Source organism: Staurois parvus, unplaced genomic scaffold, assembly GCF_062004578.1.
Source record: "Staurois parvus isolate SC_StPar_1 unplaced genomic scaffold, SC_StPar_1.0 ptg000420l, whole genome shotgun sequence".
NCBI lineage: Eukaryota > Metazoa > Chordata > Amphibia > Anura > Ranidae > Staurois > Staurois parvus.
Genome location: NW_028318216.1, coordinates 4780671 through 4802447, shown reverse-complemented (window position 1 = coordinate 4802447; position 21777 = coordinate 4780671). Strand labels below are relative to the sequence as shown.

The 21777-nt window shown below is 41.6% G+C and overlaps 1 protein-coding gene across 1 annotated transcript in view; it reads left to right on the top strand.

The window, feature by feature from the left end:
• The window catches only part of LOC149454725 (phosphatidate cytidylyltransferase 2), a gene marked incomplete at its 5' end in the record, with an annotated part of 53805 nt that overhangs the window by 20037 nt on the left and 11991 nt on the right, over nucleotides 1-21777 (top strand). The window contains 4 exons of the mRNA XM_089687154.1: nucleotides 1908-1990; nucleotides 5655-5742; nucleotides 13206-13274; nucleotides 17783-17935. Of these exons, the coding sequence (XP_089543280.1) occupies nucleotides 1908-1990; nucleotides 5655-5742; nucleotides 13206-13274; nucleotides 17783-17935 (393 nt within the window). The remainder of the gene's footprint in view (nucleotides 1-1907; nucleotides 1991-5654; nucleotides 5743-13205; nucleotides 13275-17782; nucleotides 17936-21777) is intronic.

Here is a 21777-nt window from a genome sequence, read left to right as displayed (position 1 = left end):
CAAGGCCTCATGGGCCTTGCAATTCCTCAACACCTGGAGGGCCATAGTTTGGAGACCCCTGGCCTAGGGGTGATTGGAAGCGGAAGTTGTCCAACCCCCACCCCCTCCCTCCCCATAGTCTTCTGGGACCATTCACAAAGCACAGTACTACTTGCGCATGCACAGTGGCCACCTGGCTGTACAGCTGCTGGAGGGGCTGTAAACTTCTGAGCAGGTGGCAGCTGTGCTTCTTGGGTAAGTAATCAGCTAGGATGTTTTTTTGGGGTTTTTTTTTTGTTTTTTTGTTTTTTAGTGTAGACTAGTTGAAGAGGGCTTTTGAGGGGGAAGTTTGGGGTTCTTATTATGCAAGATTTTTTAAAGCACCAACAGTTTGCGCAGCGCTTTACAACATGAGGACAGACAGTACAATTACAATGCAGTTATAAAAAAATAAACATTCCTCCTAATTTCATGTTATATTTATCAGTGACCTCTTGTTCATGGTTATTGTTTAAAGAGGGAAGGTGTGAAATGGGGTTCACTGTACTGAAGGGTTCGTGTTCTTACCTGTTTTTACGGTAGGGCATGTATGTTTTATTTTATGTGTAATACAGTTTTATATCTTTTATACATCCAATGTGTCAAAGCTTTCTATCCTGAGGGTATATAAGCACCTTAAAAGTCCTTTATGCCTTTACTCTTTTCTGTACTTGTAATTATTTGGACGTGGTGCTTATGGATCAGACATACCAACTGTGACTAAACCTCCAAACTCACCTCTGTCCCATGTCTGTAACACCAGTGACTTTCCACTATGCTCCTGCAGCTCTATCTGGAGAGCTGGGTTAGAGAGGAGGCAGGGGCGCAGAGTGACGGAGCCAGCTGTCAGTCAGGCAGCTGGATGGATCCTGACAATATTGTTGGGATCCTTCCAGATCCTGGAGCGGCTCTGCCATGTCAACCGACAGTAGGCAATAATCCACTATAAGCTGTCTCTGGATCACAGGAGAGCAAAAGTAAGTGGATTCCTGTGACTCACAAGAGAAGTATACACAAATATGATCATACTTCTGTTTTAAGCTTTCTTTCCTGATCAGTAGACCTTTTCCCCCCAGATATTGGTTATCTGCACATTGCGCTTGTAATGTTTGTTTTTTCTTCAGTTGTCAGGGCACTGTGGCGAAAGATACAATTTATAATAGTATTTTCGACTCAATTGTAAAAAAGCTGTTAAAACCCTTATACATGATATAGTATATTAGCCCAAGAAAACAGTGCTGTGAGAGTAGGAGAATACAATGTTCACCTCCCAAGGAGGTATACCTTTATTGATGCAGGGTAAACCATAAGTGGGATGACAATTAGTGTGGTCTCTGCCAGGACAGTGCGGTGGACTGTCCGCTCCTCAATGGACCCAAGCAGGGAAAGAAGCATAGCAGCGGTATGTGGCTGAGCTGGCCAGGGGTCGCAGCGCTCCGGATGTGACGTCACCATGACCTAAGGGAGGGTGGAAGCTGGATCTTGGCCTTGAGACGCAAGCAGAGCTGGTAACCATGACAACGCATTTCGCGCGCATGAGCTTTGTGAAGGAGGAGCGGACGGTCCACCGCACTGTCCTGGCAGAGACCACACTAATTGTCATCCCACTTATGGCTTACCCTGCATCAATAAAGGTATACCTCCTTGGGAGGTGAACATTGTGTTCTCCTACTCTTACATCACTGTTTTCTTGGGTTAATATACTTCATTCTTCATAGTGTTTATCAGCAGCCGTGAGTAGTGACACCCTATGGTTGAACATTTGTGCTTTGACTCTCTGGTATAATGATATAGTATATGCAGATTTTACAGTAAAAATAAAGTGCAAAATTATCATTCAGTTTTTACCAGTTCTGTGCTAATAAACTGTCTTATTTTTTCATCCTTAGTTTGGCTGGACACATGTCACTCTCCTGATTGTTGTCACCCAGTCTCATCTAATCATTCACAATCTGTTTGAGGGCATGATCTGGTGAGTTGGGTTCATTGACATACACCAATGGTGGCTGGTAAAGGAAAAACACCCGTTTTTAGAAATTATTGTCCTGTAATCTCCTAATCCGATTACTGTTCGATTCTGATTAAAATCCTATTGCACAAAAAGGTTTGCATTTTAGGTATAATGAAATGGTTGAAAATGTGAACATCAGAGGTTCTTGGTGGTCACTAAGGCTGTTATTACATACCACTTCATTTGCACAGCTAAATTGGTAAATTATTTTCATATTTAAAGTTTGTGTAATCAAATTAGTTAGGTCATCAGTTCATAAGGGAAATTAGACATTTGTATATTTGTACATGCTTGTATTATCTGTATACCATTAACATTGTAGGTGCTGGTGATCTGAGCATGTGTTCTGTTAGGTGCATGGTGTATGTTTAAATATTTGAACTGGCAGTTGAAGGGGTAAAACTGGTTGGCTGGACAATACAGTCTTCTTGGGCATTTAAAATGCTATAAATATATGTTGATACGGGATGTACTATAGTGCACGCCCATGCGAGAGCCATGTTTACCCGCTTGTGGGCACAGGTGTTCTGTGCACCCCTGTGTAAGTAGTCCCATTGAGTTCAGCTGGGATGCAGAGGCTGCATGGACACAGCCTCTGCTCCCAATTTTACACAGATGCAAGTGCGTGGCCCTGAATGCACACGGTCTGCGTTCAGGGCAGTGCACCCGCACAGATGTCAAATGCAGAGCAGCAGCTGTGTCCGCACAGCCACTGCATCCCAATTGACATCAGTGTGACTGCCTGCACAGGGATGCATGGAAAACCTCTAGCACAAGCATACGCTGTAGTACACCCCATGTGAACGAGGCCTAAGAGTTCCTCTGTTATATTCGTGTACTATATTCTATTCACATTGCGCAGTAGGATAACATTTGTCTGGATGAAAATGCCAAGCTAACAGGTGTCTTAAACTTTTGGGAAGAAGAAACATTTAGAAGTTATTTAATGGCCATTGGAAAGGGAATGGAAATTGTGCACTGTGTATGTTAAAATATACCTGGTTTCTCTTATACAGTTAGAGATGAGCATGAAGTCACAAAAACATTAATGTATGACCAGTGTCAGATATTCAGACCTAGACTTACAATACTCTGTACCAGGGGCGGACTGACAACTCATGGGGCCCCCGGGCAATAGGGGATCATGGGGCCCCTGTGTCCTTGCCCAAACTCAAAAAAGCCTATGAAAAAGGTACCAGGGGCATCTCATGGGGCCCCCTACTGACCCCGTGCCCTCGGGCAGTGCCCGAGTATCCAAATGGTCAGTCCGCCCGTGCTCTGTACCGTTACAGTCTCAGTCCCATAAATGAAGTATTGAATGATCAATAGACTAATTGGTGCTGCGCTAGGTGATAAATAAACTCCTGTGATGTAATTACCCCACACAGTGTACAAACTTGTAAATAAATATACATAAACCAAAAATTGTTGAATAGCATGCACATGAAAACATCCAGATTGTGGATAATAGTGAATACCACCCAAACGTACAAGATGTAACCTAGGTACACCCCTAGAAATAAAATAGATGACTATGGGTGAACAAAACACATAATTACAAAGTAAATATAAATATATATATATTTCTTTTTGAATTTTGCCCAAAAAAAAAATGTGACATGATTCTATTGAGGATCCCAAAACTCAGTGATACCAATACAACACAAAAAATATCCTGCAACTGATTAGTTGCTATAGGAAATGCTTCCAAAATGTAAGTGTTCACAGTGAACATAATAAAGGATAGGTGGAAGTGGAAAAAATTAAATCTAAATAAATAAATGAGTAAACAGTAGAAACTGATGTAGAAAAATAAAATAAACGCAAAGTAATTTCTGCAACAAATCTATTACTGAAATCTGCTGAAACTTACAGATTCAAGTGAGATTGGTGAAAAAATAAATTAACGTGAAATCACAAAACCGTGACCCCCTAAATCAGGGGTATGTGAAATAGATGGTGTATAAGTGACATAAACAATATGAACACAATGGGTCATGAATATCATACAGAAGACCCGATGGCGACAAGTCCCATGAACTACATATACTCAAGCCAAAAACATGAAGTCCAATACACCTAAAGACGGTGAAGGTGTCTTGTAGTTCTTCAATAGTGCTGGTATTGTGAAGGTGAATACACATTGTAATAAGATCCAACACTAGGCGGAATGCCCCCTCACTTCCATTGAATGATCGTTTATTTTGTTTTGTTGCTTCAGCACGATTCATCTCCAGTAGCTCTTGGCTGTTAGAATCCTAAACACCAATAAAACTATGGGATGACAAATTCTTAATGTGCTGGAGCCTTGGTGACTTGAAGCCCCAAAGCTTTCCCGCTAAGTTTTATTTCTTTTTTCCTTTTGAGTTGCAGCTGTTGCAAAAATCTTCACTGCTTTCACAGGAGAGATGTATAAATTGTCATTTCTACCCATGGGAAGTAGGAAGAATATTCATACATGTACTATAAAGAACTGATTATTACTCTTGGGTTTTGTGTGCCAACATTTGTTATGCAGGTTTTAAATCTCTAGTTTAATTGGACAGTGAAGACCGATAATCTGCGGATTTGGTATGGAGCGGAGTATTTTTCAGTGACAGGAGGATGTACTATACTGGCCACTATGTAGTAGGCTGTGCTGGAGTGTGTAGTTCTTCAGCAGTTGGGACCACAGGCTGCCCAGTGATGCTGCAAAAAGACAGTGCGTATTCTGTACTCTAGGTGAGAACAAATGGATTTTTCATACCAAAGTCTCAATTGATTAAAGCAGAGCTTCATCCTACCTAACAACCATGTCACTATTAGTAGCTAATGCCTCTGTCTTAAATATTTAGAAAATGTTTATTTTTGTCATAAGTACCTTTTTTTTAAATTTAAAATTCCTACCACTTCCGGCCTCATCACTGCAGCGATGCACATCATCTCTGGTGTTCTGGGACTGATGACACCGATATCCCAGGAGTGAACAGCTTCCTCCACTTCTGGCATTGTGGTGTTTTAAAGCCAGAAATTACACGATCCCAGGCGGATATTTTTGAAATATAACATGGTGGGAACGTGCTATGGCAACTTGTCAACAACCCAGGACCCCGTACAGTGTTACCATACATGCGTGCGATTGGGATGTGCATGCTGGGTAGTCAGCTGCACAAAATACAGGAAGAGAATGGCTGGCGGCTTCAGATGCCAGCAGCTGACGTGGCCATCGTCAACCGTTCTAGAGTAGCAGTTCAAGTAGGGATTTAAATATTACATACCATTTGCATTATTAGCAATACCCACTGAAGAGCGATAATTAAGAAGCACAAACATATTTATTTAAAAATCTTCAGGAAGACTGTAGCTCCTATTAAGCTGTAACAGCTGTTAGCAAAAAGGGATAATATAATAGTTTCAAAAATAAGAGCTAATAAGCTTTTAAAAAGAGTTAAAATAGCTAGCACATGCTTTACAGTATAGCAGATTGAGCCTTCTAATCTTTCCTAAATTGATCAAGCATACTCACATATACCATGGAAGGCATGTGAGTGATTGAGCTTGCCAGGCTGTGATAACATCTCTTGTATTGGTGCGTACCGCTGGATACACAGTCACTCTCAAATTGCTTTCTTGTTTTTTCAAACAGGTTCATTGTGCCCATCTCTTGCGTGATCTGCAACGATATCATGGCCTATATGTTTGGCTTCTTCTTTGGCCGGACTCCACTCATCAAGGTATGTTGTCTCTTGAAGAGAGTTGGCAAAATGACTGAAGTCCTATAATAAAAAAGAAATAGAAAGCTGATCTGTGAACCTGTATTGATATCTACCTCTAGTCGTCTCATGTATAACAGCACTCTGGCAGCAGACTGGGACAGGTAGGGGCAGAACTAGGAGCCAATGAGGCATTGCTGCATGCACATGTGCTGACAGGGAACATGCACACTGGAGGAGAGAGCAGAGCTGACCAGTGTTGTACTGCACCTCCATTGTCCAATTGACAGACTGCTGGTGAGAAAGTGATATGAGTGTATTCCTTAACTCCCAACAGAAAAGGTTTTGTCACTTCTCTTGGCTGTGATGTCTGACAAAGGGTATGGTTTTATACAGAGCAGCTCTGATCCTCTTCTTTTTTGGATCTGTTGCCGGTTGTTTACCTTTAATGCTTAGAATGTATCAGACTGTCTGGGTGCTTCTGTCAAAAAACTGCTTCCTAGCTGCTGGGACACAGAACCAAGGTATTATAGCTGGGCATTGCACACAAGAACTAGACAACACTAGCTTAGGTGCAACTTGAACTCTTTTATTGAACAGAAATACAGGCTTTTATACATTTTAAAAATAGAGACAGTCCCCACATGAACGATAAAATAAATATTACACATTGGGATAAACATCCCACAATGGTTAGGTAATGAGGTAAAGTTGACACAAGACTAATCCCATCATGTAGGAACCTCCAGGAGGACTAGCCAACAGACAGAATCAATAGGTGGCTCAATTAACTCAATAAACAATGGGACAAAGCCACAACAGTAAACACATCACACCTTAGTAAACAGATTACAGCAAGAGACCTCCACATCAGGTTATTTTGAGCTGATTATATTAACATCTTCTCTGAGTCTAGGAGGGGGTTTGAAGCAGCCAACCCCAAATCTGTATCCTGATCCTCCAGTTTTCAGAGTCTGTGTGTTTTTCGGGGAGATATGGACATGAATCCGACGTAAAACAACTCCAAAGGTCCTCCCAGGCACACCTCTCCCAAAGAATAGAGCCCCCACGGGCCCATAGTCAGTAGGCAAGTGGTTAGCCTGCAGTCCCCTCCAAAATCTCCTGTCCTGGTTGGGTCTGTCACATATCTGCCCCCCTCAAAAGTAGACCAAACAAGGTCCCAGACCTCCAACTGGTGTGGGCATGCTTTAGTTTGGCAGAGTGAACCCACATAGTAGGCCCATATGATCTCCATTCTTTGCCACAGGGAAGAGTTGTCATCAGTAGGTGAGGTGCAGAGGTCATGGACCCTCTGTCTGGCTGCCACTGCTTCAGCTGGGAGGTGTTTGACGTCCTGGGGCTCGGTCTGCTGCTGGGGAGAGGGACCGACTTTCCCAACTCTCTAGAGCCATGAAGACACATGAGGTGCTAGTCAGAGGCCAGTGGTGCTCTGCCCTGTTACCAGCACTTCAGCTGGAGACACCACATCCTCTGCTCTGGCTGACTATTGGGGAGCGAGGACGACCACCTCCTCTCCAAAACTATGGATCTGCTGGAGAGGGAGGATGACCAACTCCTCTTCCGGACTGTGGATCTGCTGCTAGGGAGGGAGGACGATCACCTCCTCTCCTGGACTGTGGATCTGGAGCTGGGGAGGGAAGATGACTTCTTCCCCTTCCTGGACCTTGAACTGCTGCTGGGGAAATGAGCTGGCTCATCCGGCTGCGGACGACATTTCTCTGGTACTGTCTTTCAGATGCATGGATCCTTGCTGGGGAGGGAAGACAGCTTCTTCCTCGCCCACGTCATCGTAATGCCGCTGGTGAGTTAGACCAATTGCCCAATCTCCCGAAGCCCCCTCCAACCGCGGGGGAGGAATGCCAGCTGCATAACTTCCCTGGTCCTTACGCCTCTGGGGAGAAGAAACGCTGACTGCTTCCCCCTGAGGTCCCGCGTCACTGCAGGTGTTTGACAGAGGTAGTAGACCCTCTGTCCTGTTGGCAGGGCTTCTGCTGTGACTGTATATGGGCAGAGATTGGTGGTACTCTGTCCTACTGCCAGCGCTTCAGTTGGAGTTAGACGTTCCACTGTACCTGCCTCCTGCTGGGAAGAAGGGCTGCCCGCCCTTGCTCCCTGGAGCTCTGGAAGTGCTGTTGGTGCTGAGCAGAGGTCAATAGTGCTCTTCCATGATGCCAGCTCTTCCGCTGGGAAGTAAAATGAAAATTCAGTGGCCTTGCGCATATCCTCCAGGGCCACCGATTATTGTAGGCAGAGATCAGCAGTGCTCTGCCTTGATGCAAACTCTTCTGCTAGAAACTCACTGGGTTGTACCACCTAAGCAGAAAAGTCTTAAATCCCCAGTCTCTGGAATTGCTGAAAATCCAGGGCATGGGCTGGTGGCACTTAGACCCAGTGCCAGTGCTTCGGTGGGTGACTCATAATCCATAACATTCATGGGTGCTGGGGCATACTGTTGAGCTTCATTGAACCGTCTTTTTTTATGCTTGTTCCAGCTCCCATTCTTGTGTAGCTATAAAGTCCAAGTCACAGCTCAATCCGAGCTCACTGGGAAGTTCCAACTCCCTAAAATCTCAAATGTTGTTCCATCTCCACTCCCCTGCACTACCGAAATGTGAATCCTCCTTAAGTGTCTCAAATATCAATTCTGGGCCACCAAAGTCATAGCCTTCAATGGAGTCACTGTGCTTCAGCCACGGACACACTTGGAAAGCATACTATTGCATCACTCGATACTCATTTTCCAGCACCGTTTCCATCTGGACCAGTCTATCCAGCTCCGTTAGTCATTTCTTCCAAGGATGCTCTCCTAGGAATGGTATCCACAATGCAAGCTGATCAGTACTCCCGGAAGAACCTGAACTTCCTTGAAGACCTTGTTCCACAGTTCTCTTCAAATCATATCCTTCCAGTCCACTTCGCCTTCTGCCAAGACAGGGCAATCAAACTGGGTCAGAGATTCCTGCAGTTTCCACTGAAATTCAGCTGCCATTTTCTGTCCTCCTTAATCCATAATCCCAGTCGTAGTTTGGATTGCTCTGAAGGGAGGAAGAAAATCCCACTGTTGCCAACAAATGTGATGGACTATCTGGCAACCTGCTTGGGTGCTTCCATCAGAGAACTGCTTCCTCGCCGCTGGGGCTTAGGACCAAGGTATTGTAGCTGGGCATTTAACCCAAGAACTAGATGACACTAGCTTAGGTGCAACTAAGAGCTCTTTATTAAACAGAAATACAGGTTTTTATACACTTCAGAAATAGGGGCAGTCCTCATATGAACTATACAACAAATATTACACACTGGGATAAACATCCCACAATGGTAAGGTAACAAGGTAAAGTTGACACAAGACTAATCCCATCATGTAGGAACCGCCACGAGGACTAGCCAATAGACAGAAACAATAGGTGACTCAATTGACTCAACAATGGGAGAAAGACACAACAGTCAACACATTACACCTGAGTAAACTGATTACAGCAAGAAACCCCAGCACTGGGTTGTTTTGAGCTGATTATGTTAACATCTCCTCTGAGTCTAGGAGGGGGTTTGAAGCAGTCAATGCTGGTTTGGGCACAGAGACACCAAATCTGTATCCTGGTCCTCCAGTTCTCAGAGTTTGTTTCAGGGAGACATGGACTTGAATCTGAAGTAAAACTACTCCAAAGGTCCCCCCAGGCACACACCTCGCAAAGAATAGAGCCTCCCCAGATGCCAGGGCCCATAGTCAGTAAGCAAGAGGCTAGCCTACAGTCTCCTCTAAAAGCCCCTGTCCCGGTTGGGTCTGTCACAGAATGCTTTAAGGTAAAAAACCTTCTGCCTTTAGAACCATTTGTCAAGGGACATTTGTCTAAAAACAAGTCTCTTACTGTAACAAACCTTGTTGACCAATAGATTAAAGGGAGTTGTGCTCAATGCCTCAAAAGTTCAGCTTCTAAAATGACCACTCTATTGAATGCACCTTTGCTTCTCAGTAAAAAACTGTACATTGTGAGCTTCACAACATGGGTGTACATAAGGACTGCCATTCAGACATTGTATCTACGACCAAAGCAAAAAGGTACAAAGCCTGAAGCTCTGGAAAAAGGAACATGGTCTGAGTAGTCACTTTTTACCTTTACCACCATCTTGACAGTTTTATGTCCATAAAAATCTGAAAGACTAGCTCTGTCTTATGCCACATAGTGGTGTGGACAGCCATCTTATGGAAGCAATTGAGTCAACTGATGTCTCTGATTGTCTTATTGCTACTTACACACTGTGTAGAAGTGATGTAGTGGCTTTACAGCCATCTGAATCCCTTCTATGTAAAGTAGGAGATGCAGTAGATTCCTGGCTGCAATAGTTTTATCCCATATTGCACAGCACCTTGGCATTGAAAGGATTTGTATCACTGAGACCTAATGGGAAGTTCCATCTCCTTCATTCACAAAATGAGGCCACAGAGTGTGGTGGAACCTCATTAACCACAAATCACAACTTGCATGACAGAAGTCCAAGAAGTGAAAACAAAGTTACTGCACTCTTTAGTAGGTCATTGGTATTAATATAGTGTCAGGTGTCTGTTATTTTTTCATTCGTATTCTGAGTTGTCAACAGAGCTAAGTAAATTTGGTGAGCAAGCTCACAATTTTCCTGGATATATGTGTGTATAGATTTATTTTTAAGCTGCAGAGAATCCAGATTCATTCATTCAGGCAGTCAGGACCAATCTGCAAATCAGACATATTAAAGTGAAATAAAAATCTGCAATTGGCCAGATGTACTCGATTCTGGAAACATTTCCTTCATCTCTAGTTAACAACCTTAATCATTTTACATTGTGCGCGTAGTCTTCATTATCTGTAGTGAACATATTGTTGTATTTGTTAACCATATTCTTCTTATTGTCCCATCTTTGTATCCATAAAAGATAGACAATTGGATTTGTGGCTGCACAGAGGGGCTCAGCCTGTGTCTATTAATCCATTGAGCTTCATTAGGAGTAGATCTCATTCTGATGAGATGGGCTTTAATGCACCAGGACATAGATCCACTCTATCAATTTACTCTCCTTTGTTGCACATGACTGTAGGGAAATGGGGTAAAGTGTACACGTGAATTTCCGACAACTTGTGCAGTGTACGCCTGTTGTGACCAGGTTTTTACTAGCATGGCGAGAAAGTTGAGAGGCATACACACTGATTTCCCAGCTGGTGTTCACTGTCATTTTGTCAAGACTGATTTATACAGAAAAAAAAAACCACAGCAATTTCTTCTCCTCCCCCTATTGTATGCAGTACCTGGAACATTTTTCGCCAAATGAGTGGAAAACAATTAAGAGATGGAAGAAAATAAAAGGCTTCTGAGAAGATATGAAAGTGTAATACACGAAGAACATAAAAGGGGGGGGGGGGGGGGGCTGTGGTAACGAATCTTAATGCTGTTCTATTTAAACTACATTTCAGATTGGTGCACAGTACTGCTGTAAAGCCCCTTCTGACTCATTTCACTGACAGCTGAGGGTAGTTGAACCATGATTAAGCCTGTCAGAGGTCAGAGCGGGTGGACCTCAGCAAGGTTCTGTCCTAACCACTGAGCTGAATACATTTTATTGAGCCTTTTGGATTCATGTGGTCTGCCTTTTCACTTTTCTGTTTTGATGGAGAAACATATTCAGATTTTCTATTTATTGAACTACCAGGAATGACCTTATGTACACAAACTGCTTTATCAAAGTGGCCCATACAGTCGGATTTTTACCTTCTAGGAAGTTTACCAACAAGCAGTGCTTGAGTTGATCAGACCAATTATAATTTTAGCAATTTTTAAATAGACATCTGACAGTGCATAGCTGTTGGTGAATGTTGTTAAAGGATAAATTCAGCTTTTACAAAAATAGTAAATGCACATCTTTTTGTAGTTTAAAAAAAGAAAAAAGTGTATTTATTATTTTTTTACTCTGCAGCCTGTAAGGCATTGCACCCACGATTAACGCAATGCGGGTGCAATGTCAGTGTCCTGCAGACGCTCAGTATAGCTGTGTGCCCGTACCTCGCATGGGCAGACAGTTACTGAATTGCAGGATGAGTCCGTGAACTACGAGGACGCTCACCTGCACCCTCGCAGTTCATTGAGAACTAGAAGCCGTCGGCCTCCATGATAAGTTTAGTTCTTTCACTAGAAACAGAAACCACACCTCCTGAGCTCTAGGACCCAGAGCAAGAGTGGATAGATGGAAAAGGAACTTGTGGAAATTCAGCAATGCATAAAGGTTGTGTGACTCTAAATAAGGCTGGGGAAGCCCGACCAGTACTGCAAAGTGAAACAAAAAGCGCACCAACCTTGCGCATTACCTCAGTAAACTGTGATTTTATTAAATTGAGATAGAGATATATACTCACAAACGAAGAAGTAAAACAAGCGTATAGGATCCTCAAAGGAACATCAGAGCTCTCTGATGAAGAAGGGAACCCCTTCGAAACGCGTCAGATGAACTTTAAAAGTCTGCCCTCGTGATGTGACTCGCTCTGGTTTTACACTTCAAATGTTCCTTTGAGGATCCTATACGCTTGTTTTACTTCTTTGTGAGTTTATTAAATTGAGATATATACTCAGTTTACTGAGGTAATGCACAAGGTCTGTGCGCTTTTCTTTTTGTTCTTTCACTTACAGAACTCTGAATGAATGATGTGACTGCGTGGACGAAGCCCCGCAGGGCGCTGTTTTCAATTTGTGACAGTGCGTGTGGGGAGAAGATCCCCTGCCTGCTATTACAGGGGTGGGGATCGGGGGGGGGGGGAAAGGAGGCAGGAGCTGGAACATGTTACATGTTCCACCCTAAATACAGGAGAAATGTGTAACATGTTCTGAAGATGAACTTCTTGTTTACCTTAATAGATGGAAATATGTTTGGGGCCAGCATGTTGTATGTTTTTTTTTTTGTAACACACACACTGTTTCACAATTAAGAAAATTACAGGAGCACTGTGGGTTCGCTAAAGAAGCTGAGCAAAAGCTGGCTCTGCCTGATTGAATCCTTGGACTTGCCTGTCCAAAAAAAGTGTGAGTCGCTGCTCTGAAACATGTAATTTTCAGCAAGTGCTCTTGATCTGTTATTTTGTATTTTGAGGTTTTTTTTTTTTCTGTGTAAATTTCTATCAACAAAGGAGCAAATGAAACAGAGGAAAGCATGTAAATACGACCCACATGCTACTTGACTAAAAGACTACATAATTTGTAATGTTTCATATTTACCAAGCTAATAAAAGGAAAAAACATATTTAGTCAATAGTTAGTCCTGACCATAATAAAGAGAACATACCAGAAACTCTAGTTATTTGTTTTAGGATAGCTTATTCCCCATATATGGGTGTAAGTTGCCAATTCAATTTTTTGAATGGATTAATAACTGTCATAGATTGTTTATGTTATTCCTTGCTTGATCTTGCACTGTTCTGATCTAGCTCTTCTCATGTTTTCACCAGCTGTCACCCAAGAAGACGTGGGAAGGCTTTATTGGAGGCTTCTTCTCTACAGTTCTGTTTGGAATACTAGTAAGTACAGTGCTTTGCCCAGAAGTCATTGTCCGCATATTCATCACAATGAAATAAAGTTGTGTATATCAGGAACTGTAAGCAACTATACACAAAGCTTGATAAAGGATGCATTCATACCTGTGAGCGCGTACCCAACACCGATTTACATGTGAGAACTCCAGCAGGGGGTTCCCAGCAATTATATAAGGAAACAAAAAGCAGCTGCAAAAGGCAAGCTACCAAAGTAGGTAATACACCCAAGCAGAGATCCTTCACTTGTAAAAACATTATTTTTTTAATTTCCCAATAAAAAAGGTGATATCTTCAAACATCAAAATCATGCACATCCACCTAAAACACCATTAAAATCAAAAACAATCCGGATTGTATAGCGCCAATTTAGACAAATAGTGATGTATGATAGCTGTCGCTAATTGTTCGTGATTAGGAGCAATGTTGGGCAGTAACAGAAAATCCCCGAAAGGGTAATAAACAGCATATGGTCTAGAGCAGTGGTGGGCAACCTTTTTTTTCAACTGAGCCAAATCTCTCCAAAACCACAATTGAAATTTTATTTTGAGAGCCACATTTTTAAAACTGAAAATACATCCCCATATAGTAATTCATCCCCCATATAGTAATTCATCCCCCATATAGTAATTCATCCCCCATATAGTAATTCACCCCCCATAGTAATTCATCCCCCATATAGTAATTCATCCCCCATAGTAATTCATCCCCCATATAGTAATTCATTCCCCATATTGTGTCAATTCACTTACCTTTGCTCCGCACGTTCCTCTCGCCGTGTTCCCGTTCCGGTCTTCAGGGCGGACTGTGAGAGGAGAGGAGTTCGTCACGCTACCCCGCCTACATCCTGGCTGCCCCGCCTACATCCTGACAGCCAATGTTTGCCACGCTCCGCGGGCCGGATTAAAAGGTCCGCCGGGCCGTAGTTTGCCCATTGCTGGGCTAGCTGCAGAGTCCTGACTTTTGGGGCGGCCGCCCGAGAGGAGGGAGGGGAGCGGGCGCCCGGCACACAGAAGAGCCGCATTAAAGTGTGTAAAGAGCCGCATGTGGCTCGCGAGCCGCGGCTTGCCGACCACTGGTCTAGAGTGTTCACAGTAATGAATAGTCTCTGTAATGGTCAAAACACAGTGTGAGCCCATAACTCACAAGTGAACCAGAATGGAGGTTCAGAATATGGATGTAACAGCTGTGGAGTTTTATAATCCCAGTTGATTATGATACATTGTAAGTATCCATCAGAGTAATGGCATAGAGGCAAAGTTCTGTGAACAGAGTTGCATGTCCAGGTAAATGCCTTAAATGGTGATAAGGCTACAGTTCCTATTTATCCAATCGTGTCCAGCATGTAATGGATATGATGACAGGGGCCGATGTAGGCAGATAGGAAGACCATGTGGGGGATGAGAGAGGAATTGCATTGGTAGAGTGTGGGTAAGGATAGTATGTAGATCGTATATAGATACTTCTCACACTACCTTACTACTACCATATGAAAGGAATCGCCAGAAGTTCAGCCTCTCTTGGCTCCGTAAGCAATATGATCGGCATCGCCTCCATTTCCGTAGTTATGCACTGTCTATGCCTTTATACACAGTAAGATATCGTGTGAACAAGTGGTGGGGAACTCTCTCAGACCTCCGAAAATTATTGGACTGCACTTGCGTCATTAGATAGTTCTCACATGTCGAGTGTAAAGACCTCATGGATCACTATTTCCGGGTGTCATGACGTCATTACGTTGATGCATTTTGTTCGCCAATCACTGTGGACTTCTTCAGAACAAGGAGGGATCTGTTTCTAGCTGCTTAAAGTGGAGCTCCAGGCTCCACAGCAATTTTTTTTTTTTTTTAAAAGCACCATCATGATTGTTATTACTTGTACTGAAATAATGGGCTATTGTTATAACTGTATTCATACCTGTTATTCTTACATCTGTAATCGATCACACAATCTTGTCAGTAGGCAGGGGCCATGGTAGATGTGGGCATCTGAAGCCCGCTCCTGTTCACTTCCGGGATTCGGTGCAGCTGGTTACCCAGCATGCACCTTCAGATCTTGTGCCTGGACAGTAATGACATTATGCAGTGCAGTTTGTTGATTGAAGGTTGCCATAGAAATGGTGGCATCGGCGGAAGTTCCCACCCTGTTATTATGGCAACCTGTCAATCAGAAGACCCGGACGTCGGATACGCTCTGGGAGATAACGCGATTTTTCATTTTTAGTCATTTTGCTTGGACTCCTGGGATAAATAACGCCAATATCCTAGGAGTCCATGGGAAGCACCTTATGACAACATCGCCTAGGCGGCCGGACCAGAAGTGCTGCATACACAGAAAAAAATAAGGTATTCAGAAATAAAACAAATATATAATAATATCCATTAAGGAATTCACTGCGGGTGGGCATATAGATGAAAGCAACTTTTAAAAATGGGTGGAACTCCGCTTTAAATGCCTTAGTTTTCAATTATAGACGTGTAACAGCACCCCCCAATGTCATGATGTCATCATTGCAAAATACTAAATTAGTTAAAAAGAGCTAGGTTACATCGTAAGTATATTATACAGATAGCCAACGGACAAAGGCATAACAAAAAGGCATCTCAATATAATGTAGCAAAGATGTTGTTGTAGATCATAACTAGTTTTTTACAAATATTTATACAGAGTATCAAAAAATTATTTTTAATTTTGACCTAGGAAAACCTTGAAATTGAATTCTGTGTTGAGCCCCTCCATTCTGGTTCGCTTGTGAGTTATGGACTCACACTGTGTTTTGACCATTACAGAGACTATTCATTACTGTGAACACTCTACAGTAGACCATATGCTGTTTATTGCCCCTTCAGGGATTTACTGTTATTGCCCAACATTGCTCCTAATCAGGAACAATTAGCGACAGCTATCATACCTCACTATTTGTCTAAATTGATGTTATTGGCGTTATACAATCCGGATTGTTTTTAAGATTTTCACTGTTTGAAGATATCATCACCTTTTTTTGGGAAATTAATAAAATAATGTTTTTTACATGTGGAGATACTCTGCTTGTGTGTATTATTACCTACTTTGGTAGCTTGCCTTTTGCAGCTGCTTTTTGTTTCCTTATGTTATTTTTAGGTTTCACACCCACACCTTATTTTTGGTGAGACTGAGAGCTAAATATAAGGTTACCCCCCCCCCTTAATATGGTGGCATTTATCCAATTAAATTGGTTTCCAGCAATTAGCTGCGGTAGGCAGCCCCATTGAAAGAAAGGGGAGGCTAATGGCTCCCACAGCTAATCGTGCCCAGTGGCATGAAATCATTGTTGGGTGTATTTGCAGGTGTAACTGCACCCAAAGACTTGATGCATATACATACTTTTTTTTGTTTTTATTACAGTTATTATTGGACCTCATTTTTAAAGTGAAGAGAAGATCATCTTAGACAATGTTATCTTTACTTGATTGTTTGGGTTGAAACTGTGAATATTATTCAATCTCTAGAATGGAGAGTGTATCTGTTTTTTTAGTGTCTGTTGTAAAGGGTTTATTGCCCTTTTGAGCTTTGCAGTGTTTAATATTTTCCCTAAAAGAAAGCCTTTCTTTTTTGGACACAGATGTTGGTTCTCATTTACACTTTGCTTAGCGGTGGTCTGACATTTCTAGTGCTGTGTCAGAACAGGGTATTTTAACCCTTACTACAGCACTTAGCAAATATACAAGATGGACATATTTATTACTGTATATACATCTTGCCTGCATTACTGTAATAAGTCCAGAGGGTTCATTTGGGCTTTAAAAATGGGTAGATACAGACAAGAAATTATTCTGGATTTGCAAAGTCATACTAATGGCCTAAATTTTTTTTCTTTATAACAAACAAACATGTTATACTTACCTGTTCTGTGCAAGAGTTTTGCACAGACCAGTCCTGGTTCTCCTCCTCTTTAGTTCCCCACTAGCGTTCTGGACTCCTACCCCTGTTTCTCTGCCGAGGTGGGGGGGGGGCACGTGTGTGTGTTCGCTCCTGAGCCCCGCTCTGTGTGTCCTCAAGACGCATAGCGTGCGGCTCGGCACCACCCCCGTTCCCTCCTCATTGGCTGCAGCTGACAGCAGCAGGAGCCAACGACTACCACTGCTGTTCCTGAGCCAATGAGCAGGCAGAAAAGAGGGACAGCAGCTGCACATTGCTGGATCAAGATTTGGGCTCATTTGCATATTAGGGGGGGCTGGGGGATGCTGCATACTAAAAGGTTTTTTACCTTCATACATAGAATGCATGAAGGTAAAGACCTTTAGGATTTACAACCACTTTAAGGTACTTGGGATGTTATGTTCTCTCTCATACCATCGACAGGAAACATCAGTAATAATTTTTAGGTTGTGTAGGATGGTCTTTGAAAAACCATATTTTTTTTAAAATTGTAGCTCTTTGGCTCTTATTTCTTGCCGTATTACTATGCTGCTATGTCTTGTTCCTTTTCACTAATTTGAGTTTCACTGTTTCCTTAGCTTTCTTATTTCATGGCTGGATACAAGTACTTTGTGTGCCCTGTGGAGTATAACAGCGACACCAACAGATTTACAGTGGACTGCGAGCCACCCGAAATCTTTCAGTTACAGGAATATCACATCCCTGCGGTGATTCAGTCTTTCATTGGCTGGGTGAGGAATACATATCCAAATGCTCAGTCCTGAACTGTTCTGGAAATTTACATGTTCATCTGTTATCTCTTAAATGGATGTCCTACTCCTAGTACACAGCGTGTAGTTCTTTTCGTAGTTACAAAGTTAGTCAGGTTGAAAAGACACCAGTCCATCCAGTTCAACCGATAAGAAAAAAAAAAAAAAAATTAAAATATATAGGCAAAACCCCCATGTACGGAATCCTACACCCACAGTTGATCCAGAGGAAGGCAATAAAAATACCTTCTCAACATTGATTCCCCAAATTGCACTCCCCCTAGTATGTATGATGCATGCATATTCTTAGCCCCCAAGTGCATAACCTTATATTTATCAACATTAAAGCTCATTTGCCACATAGTTGCCCAACTAAACAGTGCATTGAGGTCGGCTTGTAAGTTGGAGACATCCTGTAAGGACGTTATTCCACTGCACAGCTTGGTGTCATCTGCAAAGACTGAAATGGGACTTTTAATCCCAAACCCTATATTGTTTATAAATATATTTAAAAAGTAAGGGTCCCAACACTGAACCTTGGGGTACACCACTGATGACCCTAGACCATTCAGAGTATGAATCATTAACCACTACTCTCTGAATACGATCTTTTAGCCAGTTTTCTATCCATTTACATACAGATTTTTCGAAGCCTGTACACTTAACCTTCAACATTAGCCGTGTGTGGGGAACTGTGTCAAACACATTGGCAAAAGCAAAGTATAAATAAAGAAATATAGAGCAGCGCTACCCTATAAAGATTCTAAACAATCGTGTGAAATATTATTCAATAAACTTACAATGTGCAGAGAATGCATTAAGGTAAAAAATGTGTAGTCTTTGGAACCACTTTACGCCTGCTTAAAACATTCCTTTTGCAAGCCCAGTGATAGAGGGGATGGCTGAAAATGAAATCGAAAATAAAGTGTAATTTTATAAAACTTTTACTTTTTACATTTTAGATAATGTAGAGAATGGTTAAGACCTTGGCCAGGTTTTGTGTGTTATGTCAAGGAGATTTTCCTTCCCTTGTCCTAAAGACCGCACAGGAAATGAGAAGAGATCTATTTGTAGTAGGGAATATCCCTTCTTAGACAGCTGTCACCCTAATGTGTTTCCCCATTGGCAGATTTCTTCTCACCTCCTGTTCTGTTCTTGTCAAACATTTTAAGCTTTCAGTCATTTTCTGTACTGGAGACAATAGTCACATACATGGAGATGTAGACAACAATGAAAACCTGACAGATGTTTTAACTCTTCCAAACTCTATCCAAAACTTAAAAAAATAAAAGTTTTATTGTTGCATACATTTTAAGCTTTAAGTATAACTAAAGGCAAAACTTTGTTTTGTAGTTTTGGACCGAGTGGGATAGGGATTAGAAACCAAGTTCAGTTTTTATTGTTGTTGGCATCCGTGTTTGGGAGGTTCGCCCTCTCCATTTGTCCTGCTTAGTATTATCATTGAAAGTAAAAGGTAAAAGAAAAAACCCAAATCTTGGGTTGTCCCAGAACAGGAATAGAGGACAAATCTTCCAATGAGGACCAATCGATTTGGTGACTCTGGTGACAACCAGAGATTCCCTCACTTTTGTGGGGTTTCCTCTCACTTCCTGTTTTGGCTATGGAGCAAAATGGGACAAAGATGGCAAGAATAAAACTGACGAGTTGTAATCCTCCCTTGTTCTATTCAAAATAACAAAAAAAAAAATTTTTGTCTTTTAGTTCTACTTTAATTTTACATTTTGGTTTTAATAATATAGTTTCATCGCAAAAGTTATCAATTTTGTGCTTTCAGAAAACATAGGATGAAGTGAATTTTTAAATCTTTTATGTGCATTAAAGGGAGGTGTGTAAAAAAAAAAATTATAAAAAAAAATTGGTTTATGCATCAGTTGCACAAAATGGCAGGCTGCCCACACCCGTAAGAGGGTTAAACCATTAAAACGTACAATCTGAATTGAGTAAGGTGACTTGCCACCATATTTGTGAGATGTTTAGTTAATGTCTTCTTTGAGATTTTTTTTTTTTTTTCCTTCAGAACATTCTGAAAGTAGATAATACTAAAGTCAGACAATTTATCTATAAACAGTGATATCTAGTGGTAGTATTGTAGAATACATCAGGTTATTCCTGTCATATTATTTTATTGTTATTTATTATTATACAGGATTTATATAGCGCCAACAGTTTGCTCAGCGCTTTACAATGTAAAGGGAGACAATACAGCAACAATACAGTTCAATACAAGAGGGTTAGGAGGGCCCTGCTCCTGGGAGCTTACAATCTAAGAGGCATATGTCCAATAAGGGTCCTTTCACATGAAGGGTTCAATCAGGTCCACCTGTCAGTTTTTCAGGCGAACCTGATCCGACCCTGCATTCACCCCTATGGACCAGCAGGAATAAACGGATTTATGTCTTTTTACACCAACCTACCTCCAATCTGATCCAGTCCACAAAAAAAAAAACACAGAAAGAAGGGGATCTGTCCCTCGTCTGTCTAGGTGGATCGCAGGGCAGTCGGATGTAAACAGACAGTGGTGTTTACACCCGGTCACCCATAGAGCAGAGTGGGCTCTGTCCATGTCTGCTCTGCATAAACTGAGCGGACATAGACCTGTCATCTGCTCTGCTTTGATCAACATGATCAGAAGGGGATCTGTCCGCTGATCCCCTAACACAGTCTGCCTCATGTGAAAGGGGCCTAGGTTGTATTTTCTATATTGTTAGGATTCCGGTTCACATTTGTGCAGATTGGGAATACATCCATAATCATGCACGTTCCCCACCTCTTTAGCAGACACCCTGGGGTGCTATTAATTCTTACGGACACCTGCACACATCAGATAACACTGCTCCATACAGCGCATTTGTTAACAAAAGTTCCAGGACTTTACCCACGTTTATCATAGGTACAGCAGCCCATTTAAATTAATGGGATGCTGTATCTGCAGTGTCCTTGCACAAGCGCACATGCACAACCCTCACATATGTGAATGTTGATTTCAATGGTAAGTTAGGGTAAAGCTCCAGTTTTGTTGATTAAAAACAAAAATGTGACCTGTATACATAGCAAGAATTTTAGCAAACTTAATTTCCGATTTCCTTACGTATGATGTCTAAAAGAAATTGCTTTTTGTTTTAACTTGTCCTTTCTGGAAGTGACTGGGGAAGTGAGGGAGTCTGTTTTCATTGTCACTACCTGAGCAATCTCATTGCCAATGAAATGAGCACTATGTGCATCTCTTTAAAGGATAAGTTCACCTTTGGGAATGGGTTACATATTCCACGGTTCGATCCATAGCTTCTGTCATTGTGTACTAGCTTACACTGACGGTCTGCAGCAGCCTTGCATGGCATCGGCGATCTGCTGACCGCTGGTGCAATTGTTACCAGGCTCAAAAAAAAGTGTGTGTGGGTGTATATATATATATATATATATATATATATATATATATATATATATATATATATATATATATATATATATATATATATATATATGTGTGTGTATGTATGTGTATATATGTGTGTGTGTGTGTATGTATGTATATGTGTGTGTATATATATATATATATATATATATATATATATATATATATATATATGTGTATGTGTGTGTGTATATATATATATATATATATATATATATATAAGCACATTTTTCACCTGCAAAAAATGCGCATTCATTTTTTTTTTTTTTAAAAGGTGAACTTATCCTTTAAATTCTCAAAATATCACAACAAGAATGAATTTCCCATTTAGGTGATGTCCCTAGTTTTCTTTTTACATTTTGCAAACTTTTGGGAGAAGTAGCAAGCCAAT